Source organism: Cololabis saira, chromosome 12, assembly GCF_033807715.1.
Source record: "Cololabis saira isolate AMF1-May2022 chromosome 12, fColSai1.1, whole genome shotgun sequence".
NCBI classification, from domain to species: Eukaryota; Metazoa; Chordata; class Actinopteri; order Beloniformes; family Belonidae; genus Cololabis; species Cololabis saira.
Window position 1 is genome coordinate 19,698,536 of NC_084598.1, and position 12,923 is coordinate 19,711,458.

Consider the following 12,923-nt stretch of genomic DNA (forward strand, 5'->3'; position numbering starts at 1 on the left):
AAAGAGTCTTTACCCACTATATTCATCACACCTTATGGGAGGTACTGCTTTAACAGACTTTGCCTCAGCATCTCCTCAGCCCCTGAACACTTCCAAAGATGGATGTCACAGCTGCTGGAGGGCCTGGATGGTGTAGTCTGTCAGATGGATGAAATCCTGGTCCATGCAGAGACACAGGACCAGCATGACACACGGCTGTTGGCGGTTCTGAAGCGACTAGAACTGGCAGGTGTGATGCTGAAAAAAGAGAAGTGTGCGTTTGCAAAGAGCTCTGTCAAGTTGCTGGGCCAAATAATTGATGGGACCCAGACAAGGTGAGAGCAGTCACCAATATGGAGGAGCCCACAGATGTGAGAGGTGTGAGGAGGTTCCTGGGAATGGTCAGCCATTTCGGTAAATACCTTCCTCACCTTGCAGAAAAGACGCAGCCACTCAGAGAGCTGCTAAAAAGAACAAACATGTGGGCCTTGGGAGACTCTCAGCAAACAGCATTTGAGAGCATCAAGCAAGAGTTAAGTCAACCACCAGATTTGGCACTGTACTGTAACAGTCTCAGCTGATGCATCATCATATGGTCTGGGGGCGGACTTGCTCCAGAGACAAGAGGACGGGATCAAGAAACCAGTTGCATATGCCTCGAGCTCTTACTAATACAGAGCAGAGACATGTACAGATCGAAACGGAGGCTCTAGCCATCACCTGGGCATGTGAGCGCTTGTCAGATTTCCTGATCGGCATTGAGTTTCAAATTGAAACCGACCACAAACCCGTGGTGCCACTTTTGGGCTCAAAGAATCTGGATGAGCTACCCCCACGAGTACAGAGACTGAAGATGTGACTGATGAGATATGCATACACTATTTCACATGTCCAGGCAAGAATATAGCAACTGCTGATGTGCTATCCAGAGCACCAGAAAGAACAGCAGACGACAAACATCTGGAGACATAGATTAATTTGTATGCACGTCAAGTGATGTCAAGTCTTCCTGCCACAGAAAGGAGACTGTAACAAATCAAAGACCACCAAGACAGGGACGACAGTCTGAAACAGTTGAAACAATACTGTATCAGCGGATGGCCAGACAGAAGGAGCATGCGAGGGCCATGTTATCCTTACTATCAGCATGCTGGGGATCTCACAGTTGAGAATGATCTACTGCTGAAAGATACACGCCTGGTTATCCTCAAATCATTACAAAAAGACATCTTGGACAGATTACACACTGGTCACCAGGGCATCGCAAAGTGTAGAGAGTGAGCAAAGCAGTCTGAGTGGTGGCCTGGACTGAGCACACAAATTCTGCAGATGGTGGAGAGGTGCGAGACATGTGCAAAAGAATGACTAAACAACATAGAAACACTCATACCAACAGAATTCCCAGCCCGACCTTGGGAATTGGTGGGTGCAGATTTATTCGACTGGAATAACAGTCAGTAGGTTGTAATTAACTACTTCTCAAGGTACATTGAAGTCACCAAGCTGAGACTCACCACAGCAGAGCCAGTAATTGAACAGTTCAAATCAATATTTGCGCGGCATGGCATTTCTGCTGAGGTTAGGACGGATAATGGGCCCTCATTTTTCAGCAGCCACGTTTCACCACTTTGCCTCTGTGTGGAGTTTTGTTCATACTACCTCCAGCCCCTGATCTCCTCAGATCAATGGTGAGGCAGAACGAACAGTAAGAACAGTGAAGAGCCTCTTGCAAAAGAGTAAAGATCCTTATCTGGCTCTCATGGGATATTGTGCTACGCCACTAAGCAACGGATATAACCTTTCAGAGCTACTGATGGGAAGAAAACTCTGTACCACCATGCCTGTCCTACCCTCTTGCCTCGACCCGGGATGGACAGATGTCACACAACTGAGAGGGACAGAACAAGAAGAGAGAGAGAGAAACAGTGGAGGATGTTTAGCACCAGACACGGAGCTCGTGACCAGGTCATACTGAACCCAGTGACGGTGACAGCGAGAGCAGCGACACCACGGTCTTACTTAATCGAGACCCCCAGAGGGACCCTCCGCCGCAACCGTGGTCATCTTATCACTTTGCCATAAGCTGAGACTGAACCCATGGACTCACCAAACCCTGTCCCACCAGAGGACAGTGCACCAGCTCCTGTTTCAGCTCCACAAGCTTCTACACCTCCAAGAAGGCGTTATCCCAGTAGAGAGAGACACCGCCCGAGTTACCTTATGGCGCTTTTGCATTAGTACCGCCTTAGCCCGGCTCGGCTCCGCGCGGCTCGTCGCGGCTCTTCCCGTTTGTCCCCGTTTGTTTTTCCACACCCAGGTGAGAAGTGGGCAGGTTGGGGTGAAGCTGCTGTGACGTACTCGATTGCGCAACCGCTTTGTTCATGTCGGCGCTGATCAGAAATCAGCTGGAGCCGCGAGCGGCTGAGAGTAAAACAGCCCGTCTACATCCCTTTTTTAATTCTCTCGTCAGCCCCCAGGTTTATGAACATCTGCACCTCAGAGTTGGATCACCAAACAGACGTTTTGCGCTTTATAATAAAATCGCTGCGAGCCGCGGGTCGCTCTCGCGCTGACTCCCGCTTCCTGATTGAAACGTCTGACGGCCCCGCCCCCCGACCAATCAGAGGCGTGGAGGGTGATGACGGGCCCGCCCCCCGACCAATCGGTGGCGAATAGGGTGGTGACGTCAGAAATAGTCCCTGCTCAGCCCTGATTAGGGCCTCGCTGAAATGGTTACAGAAATAGTATCGGCTTGGAGCGGCTCTGCCCGCCTCAGCCCCTAGTGCAAAAGCGCAAAACGAGGCCGTGGCGGGTAGTCCCCTCACTCAGCGGAAGGAAAAAGATAAAAACTCAATTGAATATTTGTTGAATGTTGAGTTAAATGTTTTGACAGGCAACAGTCAGACAGAGAAAGTTTATTTGTTTTATTCATTGTTTATATTATTGTTATAATTACAGACTAGAATAAGTTCTGAATAATTTCTAAGACTGAATGAACGAGATGTGATTAAACTAATGGTCACACAGATAGGATTAATCCAGAGTTCAACCGCCTGAGTCCGTTTGAAAGTAAATATTAACATACAATGATGTAACAGTTTTAATCCTCTTGTTTGCCTGTTTTTTGCAGTGTCCCCCTCCGTGCTTCACACCGGCCACAGATCAGCACTCTCTGTCAACATTTGGTTTATCTCTGGACTCCGGATTTCCTTCGCCCCTGCATTTATTACAATAAACCCTGTTAATCGTTTCCCAGTCTGGCTGCTTTTGGGTTCAGTTCCTCCACCCCTCCATACCCATAAATCAATATGTCATAAGTCAATCAGCCAAGGATGTTTTAGTATTTAAGACCTATGTAGCGTTTGCATTTTTATGTGTTATAAAATTGTGTTTAAAAATGAATTTGAAGTGCACTAATTATTCTAACCAACCCGACCGAAACCGACCCGAATATACATATTTTTTCAGGTAACCGCGGTTGGTCGCTTAGACCGGATCAGAATTGAAAACATTCATTAAAAACCAATAAAATGGACATTCCTCTCTTGTGTTTGATTCCTAACATGCCACAGTGTGCTATTATGTTTTCACCATTTAATGTGTATACATTAAACTTTATAACTTTACAGTGCATCAAATTTCAAATCAGACATATTTATTACCCCAAGATGGTTATTCAAGTGATTGTTCATCTTCAAATGCACACTGACAATTGAGTAAGTGTTACTCAAACTGTGGTTGAGTGGATTTTCCTCTCTGAAGACAGTTGATGTCTAATGTGTCACATGGTCCAACTTCCTGGTTGTTGCATTTCAACATTCAGCATGTGGCCAATTGCTTAAATATGTTGACTACTTGTACTTGTGCAAGACCAGAAAGCGAGGTTAAATCAGTTAAGTGTTTCAATTTTTTGCCATCAAATTTGTTACGGATGGCAGTAGCTTGGGAAATAAACTGTATTACTGTATATTTAAAGTCTGTCCACAATATAGAGAGGCACCTTCATGTCCATGAAACATCCGTCTGTGTTCCTGCTATGTGTTTACAAGAATGAGTCCACAGATCAATATGCCAGCATGACAACATGATGCCTCACATTTTCTCATAACCTACATTTTCTACACCATATATTCATAGAAAATGTACTGCCATTTTGAACAACTCTCTTTCTTCTTCCACCAGCTGTACATGTGATCAAAGCATGAGCCAAAACCTCTGCTGAGGCCACAGAATAATGCAAGAAGGTTTTACCTAAGTGGTTTGAAGGAAACAGTGTGTGCAGGTTGATCTAAAAATAACCTTTTATTGCCAGTTTACGTATCATTTCCCCACATGAATGTCTGGAAGGGAACGTTTCTGTCTCTCTGGTTGGATCTTTCATGTGAATAAAGTGGGGTGGGGGGGTTCGTGGCACAGATGAACATATCTATATTTTAGTTTTTACACTGTAAAAACAGATCAGCAGAGCTATAAAAACTTTCCATTCACAGAACCACCCACTGGTATCTATTTGTCTATAATTCCATCATTGGACTACTCCCCTCCTATTTGTCCACAACTTGACACGGAAACAGTCTGATCTGTTTCAGATTGTTTCCTTGTCAAGTATGTGACACATCTCATCCAGGGATGAGATGTAATCCCTGGATTACATCACATTTGCCATCCACTCAGTCCGTACTGAACTTAAAAAAAGGCTTTCTCCTTTGCTGCGCCTGTAACCTGGAACAGGCTCCAACAGAAGCTGAAGCTGTCCAGTTTTATTTCGCTAGGACTTCAAATAAGGAAGGCTGGTGAGACAGTCAGTGGGGGTCTGCACGTACACTGTATTTAACTAGTTCATTTTATACTTAATTTCATTATTATTAATTATCTTGTGTTTCTGTTTTGTTTTTGACTCTTGTACGTTCAGTTATTCTGTAACTTTGTGCTTTGCTGCTGCCTATCTAAAGCAAGTCTCTCTTGTAAATGAGATCTTGGGTCTCAATGAGATTTTACCAGTATATTATTTTATATATAATAAAATAAAAAAAGTCTACTTAACTCTATCTTATTTTAAGTAAAATATCTTTGCTAGTGGGGTTAGTACAAATGTATTGACTAGAATATTTAGCAAAATAGTTTGATTATGGCATTTTAACTATTCATTTTAAAATGTAGGTAGGTTCCCCCAATCAGGGGACCTTGGAACAGGTTAAGTACATTAGTCGTAGTTTCATTGTTGCAAATAAAGTTTACATAAATAAGAGCCTGAATTCAGATGAATTACTGGAAGAAGAAACAAATATGTACACCTCTTTTATCAAATTTTAGATTATGGTACACCTTATTGTGTCCCAAGAATTCCTAATCAATTCCATCATGGAGCCTTCCTCACGCATTTAAACAATGCATGCAGGCTTATTCAGACTTCTGTGCGAAACTGCAATGTGGGATCCTTCATTTTTTTCTTGTAGTCTTCATCAAATGCTTCGTTCTGAGCCACGGTGAAGTGATTCTTCCAGTCAGCAACCTTCCCTGCAATTCCACAGACAGTTAGTAAAGTCTCTTACAGAAAGTTTATCTTTTTTTGCATCAAATTGTTTTTCACCAAACCTTTTCTCATGAAGGGGGAAACCTTGAAATCCATAACTGGGAGAGTAGAATAGTTGGCCATCTCATCCTTTTTCATGTTATCAAACTGCGCTCCACTTTGGACTTTTTTCTTCTCTTCAGTTGAAGGAGTCAAACCGAGAAAGGAGCAGAGTTTTTCTATTTCCCGTCCGGTATCCTGAAAACACAAAGTCAAGTATGATTTTTGGACTATATCCTGCAAGAGGAGGTCATTACAAGTACATCCTTAAGAGAAAGAAGTTCCCAATACAACCAATTACCTCAACCATATCTTCAAAGAACATGTAGTGGAGATTCGAGTAGGTCTCTTTCTTCTTCCACCAGTTGTTCACATGGTCATACCATGAGCCGAACACCACTGAGGCCATATCATTCAGAGGGAATCAGTGCGTTAACAGGACAACAAAAATAACACTTCATCAACAGTTTTACATACTCTTTCCATCCATGAAGTTTTGAAAGAAGCTGTCCCAGTCTCCAGCCTCTGGTTGGATTGCGTTCATGCGATTAAAATGGAAATAAGACACCATGTTGTCCTTTGCATTGCGGGCTACGTAGACAATCTAATGAAAAGTAGACCAAGAAGAAAAAAAAGAAAAGAAACAGTCCTTTAACTCTGCTACATGCCTCTGAGACTGGTTACCTGTCCTTGACTTTACCAGCATCAGTATCGTCCATGTTTAGATATCGTGTGTCCAATCACACACTGAGAAAATGCAAACAAGAGAGAGACTCCTTTTTACCCGGCAGTTTTGCTCCCAAAAGGACTTTGGCATAAACTGGACTGGAAAATGAGTTTTTATGAGTCGAGGAGAGGTGGAGAGGTTGTCTGCCTGGTCTTTTCCTGTATGAAGACATTACAGTTGAGTGAACAAGCCACTGACTCTGTAAGATACAGTATTTACAATTCTGCTGTAGAAATATAATGAAAATACAATGAATGACAAGATTTCAGGAAAAAAGGAAGTAAATACAATTAGAAACACCTATGGGAAAAAACTGAAACATCTGGCTGCAGAAAATGTAAATGATTCGAAGACTGACGGATGCACAGAATCAACCTACAACACAGTCATGTGCTAAAGTAAGTACCCCCTCTTTTAAACCTAGTTTTTTAGCTTTAGCTCTCAGATAGATGGGCCCCACACAGCCTTCAGAGTACTCTGATGTACAGAGGACTTACAGTAGTGATTGACCGTGTCTGCAAGGTGCCCAAGTCCTGCAAGTGCAAAACAGACCCATATCATCATCCCTCCACCAGTATGCTTGACGGTGGGTATGAAGTGTTTCTGCTCAAATGCTGTGTCTCGGTTTTCACCAAACTTTGTGCTCCAGAATGAATATCCAGCAACATCTGATTGGTTTCCACTGGCCATGGTTTAAGTCCAGTTCTGTGAACTTTGGTTGTGCTTCCATGTTCATTTTAGACAGAAGGGACTTCCTTCTGGCAGCACCTCCAAGTAATCTCTATTTTTTCAGTCTTCTTATAATTTTTCTTTTTTAGTTCTTTTCTGACCTCAGGGTATATTTCTGTACCTCTTCGATGTTAAGTCTTGGGAGGTTTGGCAACAGTTTTGAATGCTTTTCACTTATGCATAATCTCTCTTGCGGCAGATTTGAACTCCAAATTGTTTGAACATATTTTTATCACCGTTTCAAGATTGATATTCAGAAACAATAGTTTCTCCCAGATCATTACTTGTGTCTTTCCCTCTTGGCATTGTTTTAACACAGATCTGAATCCTCCATACCAGAAAACTGCCAAAATTTCAGCACACCTGCTGATGATAAATACAAAATAGTATGCACATGGCTGCAACTGGACACGTGCAAAACAAAAATTACTCAAAAGGATAATAACTTTTGCACATGACTGCCATCAATGTCGTGTTTAAGAATAGTTACTCATCTCCCAACTTAAACTGAAGTGACTGCCAGAGATTAGCCTCTGTTGTAAAGTTAAGCTGATAACATCTGAGTGGACTTTGACAGGAGACCCCACACTCCAACGAGAACTTTCAAGTCAAGTTCAGAATCTCCTTGAAAGACTGGAACAGTTGAGCGATAAACGGTGACCCACAAAGGATATCCAAGACACTAAATATACTGAAGAGTACCATCAAAAAGTGAAAAAGTATTCCACAAAAGGCACTTTTACAAGTAGAGGATGGGGAGATTTGCGCAGGGAAGTTGGCCACTGGCAAAATTAGGAGCATCAGATAGAGGTTTTCACCACAAATGAAAACTAACTCCTGTATTCTTCATCTGTATTCACACAATGGGGAAATTGTTTTTTCCCGTATAATTAAAACACCCAAGCTTGTCAGTTTTTAAAAACAAAAGAAAAGAAAGTAAGAAGGTAAAAAAAAATAAATAAACCAAAGCGGAAAATCTATGAATAGCCTTTTTTTTGTCATAAAACCAGTGGTTGACATAAACACACCACAGCACATATGCAACACAGATACTGTTAATACATTTTTTATGTTTTCCAAGTCAAAAAGATACCATTAGGTACACCAGGCAAGATAATCTCCAAAAAAGGCACTCTGTTATAGATGGGGATGGTTGACTGGCGCTCCGAATTTGTCTGACCAAAATACAGCAGGTCCAGGATGTACGACACCCAGGTGGTTCCTGAGTTTAAGAGAGAGGCAAATTAGGCAATCAAAACTCTTAGCCCTAAACACACATTTCTATGTGCCATAAAACATGTTTATACACGTTTGTAGACTGACCTGCCTTGGGATATGTTGCAATGACTATGTCATCTGGTCTGGCCTGAAAGTTTTGAACATTTTCCCAGTTGTCCGTGAAATAATGAATCATTGAAACGCCATGAAAATCAAACAGCTCTGTCCGTGGTGAACTCCTCTTTTAAAAGACAAAGCAAAGAAAATTGTTAAAACATACTTAAGATTTGATCAGGGAGTGCATCAATATGACACGGTGCGAGAAAAAAGGGGAAACCAATGTAGTCCCTTGTTTACAGGGAAAAGAGGTTGTAAGCATGCTTCTTTTAAAGAAAACGGACAATGAGAGAAAGTTCCGGACTACACTCTAGGGAAAAAGCACATGCTGATAGAGGAAAGGAGGGGGTCAGAATTCCTCAAATGTTTGAAGAAGGCTGTTGAAATCTTTTGCACGTAGCTCAGAATTAAATCCTTTGAAGAAGAGAAAATGTCCAAAGAAAGTACAGCACATTCATGGCCAGAAAAAGAAGAATGTTAATTTCCTGATATCACATACCTCTCCAGGATTAAGTGACATGTTTTTCTTTGGCGTGTGTCTGGCTGCTCCCTCTGTAGTTTCTCCCCTGACCAGCAAACTATTTCTCCTGTTGCTCACTGCAGAACGCTGTATTCTCAGGAAGGGGATCCCTCCCAGATGTAATCTAAGAATTTAGCCCCTCCTCTTCTTTTGATATACAATATATATATGTGTGTGTCAGGATTTTGTCCTGACCCATGAACACCCATGTTTCCTTGACCAAAGAGAAAGTCTGTGTGACTGGCTGCACACTTAGTTATTCATCTTAACTTAAGTTCTTAACTTTAATAAGTTATTCATCCACTCATTGTGCAATATGTTCTGTTTTACAACATCTGACTGAAGTGTACATTCTCTTCGAGGTTCGAATGCTCCTGGTTCTGAAGTTAAGACTTCCACTGTAGTCATAACCCTGCTGTCTATCAGTAAAGAGTTTCCGTATATTATCTAGTTGCTTGTTTCTGGCTTTATATGATAGCTGAGCTGTTAGAAATTCTATTAGACCTGGGAGTTTCAGCAGGCAGAAGTTCATAAATAATTCACTTGAGTGGTCTTGGAAACCTGCCTTGTGAACCCTTCTGATGGCTCTTTTCTGGAGTGTGCAGCAGAGTATGTTTATTCATATCAAACCATTTTTTAAATTTGTTTAAATCTGAGGTGATTTCCTCCATATGCTGCTGTGAATTCTCCCCTTCACAGAAAATATTTGTATCGCAATCAGCAAATAGAACAAATTGTAGTACTTTGGAAACTTATTTGTATAGAATAAAAAGTTTAGGTCCCAATGCTGACCCCTGGGGGACACCACATACAATGTCCAAGCATGATGATTGAAAGTCACCTATTTTCACAAATTGTTGCCTATTGCTTAATAACTTTTCATCCAGCGTAAAACCACTCCCCTGATACCATAATGCTCCAGTTTCATGTGGTGATTTATTGTGCCAAATGCTTTTTTAAGATCAATGAACTGTAAATCTGACTGTAAATCTCTTTTTGTCTATGGAGCTGGTGGTTTCTACTATTAATTCCAGGGCTGCCAACAATGTGAATCTTTGAGATCTGAATCCATATTAGCTTTCAGAAAGCAGTTTGTGTTTATCAATAAATTTGTCTTATCTATAAATAAGTAGTTTTTTCTAAAATGTTATAAAATTGTGGGAGTAAAAATACAGGCCTGTAATTAGTGAATTGTTGTCTGTCTCCAGTTTTGTATAGTGCAATGACTTTTGCAGTTTTCATTTCTTTTGGAAATGTCCCGGTTCTGAACGACAGCTCACGGATGCATGTCAGTGGTTGAACAATCGATCAATACCTTTTTTGACTATTGCCATATCTATACCATCACAGTCGGTTGACACCTTGTTTTTACATGTATTTACAATATCTATGATTTCTCTCTCATCTACAGCTGAGAGAAACATTGAATTTGGATTTGTAGTTATTAAAGTTTCGTTCCATATTTAATTCCTAAACCAAAAAATTCCTTCGTGTAATGAATTAAGAAATACACTGACATTTTATGGAGTAAGAACCCTTAAGGAGCATCATGTAAAGCTACAGAAAAACTGAAGTACAGCTTATCAACAGTACCGGTACTTGATAGGTTATTGCTCTTCTCAACTTCATAAATGATAAGCAAAGGAATATATTTTATTCTTGGTTGAATTCATTTGACAAATCTTGTAGGCCTACTATAAATGAAGATTGCGGCCAATCCAGCCGTCATTGGTACTATCCTAAATTTCGTGTGCGCTCGTATTTCAGTCTTTACTACAAATGAAGGAATGCGGCTCAAACACAACTTCTGGTTTTCAAAATAATATTTTAACTCTAAATAAACAGTCATCATTTTTCAAAAAAGAAACAAAAATAAAGATATGAAGGACTGAGTTTGAGGTAATGAAGATATGTATTTTTTCATAGGCCTTGATTCGGGGGTACTGCAGCCAACAGCGAAGCCGGCACGGGAGAACATGCATGCAGCGTCATGTGACGTCACATCCGCCGCCCAGCGCGGGAAATTCGGAGTCCGAATTGCAGCACATTTTGCAGCACACAGCCTGTTCAAGGCAACGGAGAGATACACTAGAGGGCTCATTCGTTTTGGTTTGGAACGCTTCATCTGACATTATTACTAGAAAACTTAAAACGTATACTAATCTTTTTCATAAATCCTGCCTCAGTCCTGCCTCAAGCTCCTTTAAAGAGATTGAACATTATTCATATTTTTATTTTTTTGTCTCCAGGTACTGTGTTGCAGAGAGTGTAAAACTTTTGTCTTCCATAATGTCACCTAATAACTCACATATCATCTTCAGTAATAAGATAACTACAAGCATACTCAATTTTAAATACTTTTACCGTATAAAATTGAAATATTGAGGTGTGAACTTCAAACACTTGACTTTATTATGAAGGTCAATCGCCTCAGAAACTGCAAAAATTAAGTGTGTGTTTGTGTGCAAAAAGATCTTCTGGTCAATGAACAGAATTTGTTATTTACTTACATAAAAATGTAGGCCATGTTTGGTAAGAAGATGTCAGGAATATTTCAATATTTCACACATACAAATTTACACTGGAGTAGACACAGAAATATATGGACATAATTCATCATGTCATGGTTCTTTACGCAGTATGTTTACACTGGTGGTAAGTTTGTTCTATTATGCAACTTATAGTGTGGTTATTGTTATGACAACACTGTCCCTTTAATGAGTACGCAGAAATGGTTTTATGGAAGGTATAGCTCCATGTTGTTGTTAAGACAAAAGATTGAATGAAAAATAAACGGCGCACCATTGCATGATCAACAGAGAAATTGTCTCTTGGCTTCTTGCACTGCAATTTCTACAACGCACACTGGGGTGCACTGTTACGAATTAAGTTAGACTCCTTTTCTGAAATATTTATGTTTTTGAATAATTTTTTGCTGAAAAATATGATGTAACAACTCTTACTCCAACTTTAAAGGCAATCAAATTTGATACTTATACTTTAAATTAATCTTAGTCCTTAAGAGAGGTATGTGAGTTATTGAAATTATGGAAAATTTGATTTTTACCATCTCTGCAACACAGTACCTGAAGCAAAAAAAGGCAATTGGCCTTTGTAATAAAGTCAAATGTTAGAAGCTCCATATTTCCACTTTTGTAAAATAAAAGTGTTTAAAATTGAGTATGCTTATAGTCATCTTAGTCCTGAAGACAGACACGAATTATTAGGGGAAATTATGGAAAAAAAAATTTTTACAGCCTCTGCAAAACAGTACCTGGAGCAAAACAAAAACCAATCAATCTCTTTAATAAAGTGAAATGTTTGCATATTCTTATCACATTCATCCTTCTTTTTCTTTTTTTACAGTAAAAGTGTATAAAAATTACGAGGCAAGTATGGGTGTAATCAAAGTAATCAAAGAAATCTAGGAAAAAAAGTACATATCTTCATTACCTCAGAATCAGTACCTCATATCATTATTAGGGCCTTCGCACTTACAGTGCGAAGGCCCTATTGTATCTGTAGGAATTTTTATTCTTTCTTTCTTCTGACGAAAGGAGGGCCTTTTTGCCCCCCTAAACGTGCCCCAAAAGTCACCAAATTTCGCACACAAGCCAGGCCTGGTGAAAAATTTGATATTTAATGGTTTGCATTAATGGGCGTGGCAAAATGGCTCAACAGCGCCCCCTAGAAAACTTTGTGCCTCAGCCCCACAATACGGTTTGACGTACATGCACGAACATCGCTACACACCTGTATCATGTCGCAACTTAAAGAAAAGTCTATTGGCGCCATGGCCGAAACCGAACAGGACATCGACCATTTTGAACATATTGAATTCATCGCGTAATTTTGGCCCAATTTATGCCATTCCTTCGGCAGTTAATACGGCCCGAATTGTAAAGTGCACCCAGGTGTGTTATACATCAAAATGTGCGTCTCCATCCTGCGACGACAGTACTTTTCTCTTTCAAAAGCGTTACCGTGGCGACGCTAGACGCTAAAAAGCGCGCCCCTCCTTCATCTGATTGGTCCATGTTTGATTTTTCCCCAAAAGTCAC

The 12,923-nt window shown here is 40.5% G+C and overlaps 1 protein-coding gene across 1 annotated transcript; it reads right to left on the reverse strand.

Annotated features, from left to right (window-relative positions):
* Positions 1-5,244: 5,244 nt before the first annotated feature.
* Positions 5,245-8,991, reverse strand: LOC133457054 (cytosolic sulfotransferase 3-like). Its single transcript, XM_061735904.1, has 8 exons — positions 8,842-8,991; positions 8,331-8,466; positions 8,101-8,229; positions 6,336-6,436; positions 6,029-6,155; positions 5,853-5,950; positions 5,575-5,749; positions 5,245-5,496 (listed from the first exon to the last, which is right to left on the reverse strand). The coding sequence occupies exons 1-8, from the start codon at positions 8,860-8,862 to the stop codon at positions 5,384-5,386; spliced, it is 900 nt and encodes a 299-aa protein (XP_061591888.1). The 5' UTR covers positions 8,863-8,991; the 3' UTR covers positions 5,245-5,383.
* Between the last annotated feature and the right edge of the window lie 3,932 nt (positions 8,992-12,923).

Bases quoted from the DNA above. Each gene is read 5' to 3' on its own strand.
- LOC133457054 (XM_061735904.1), bottom strand. From the start codon at position 8,862: ATGTCACTTAATCCTGGAGAG. The intron at 8,467-8,841 runs GTATGTGATATC...GTCTTTTAAAAG, and splicing joins TGTCACTTAATCCTGGAGAG to AGGAGTTCACCACGGACAGA. The intron at 6,156-6,335 runs GTAAAAAGGAGT...ACTTTTCATTAG, and splicing joins TTTGGGAGCAAAACTGCCGG to ATTGTCTACGTAGCCCGCAA.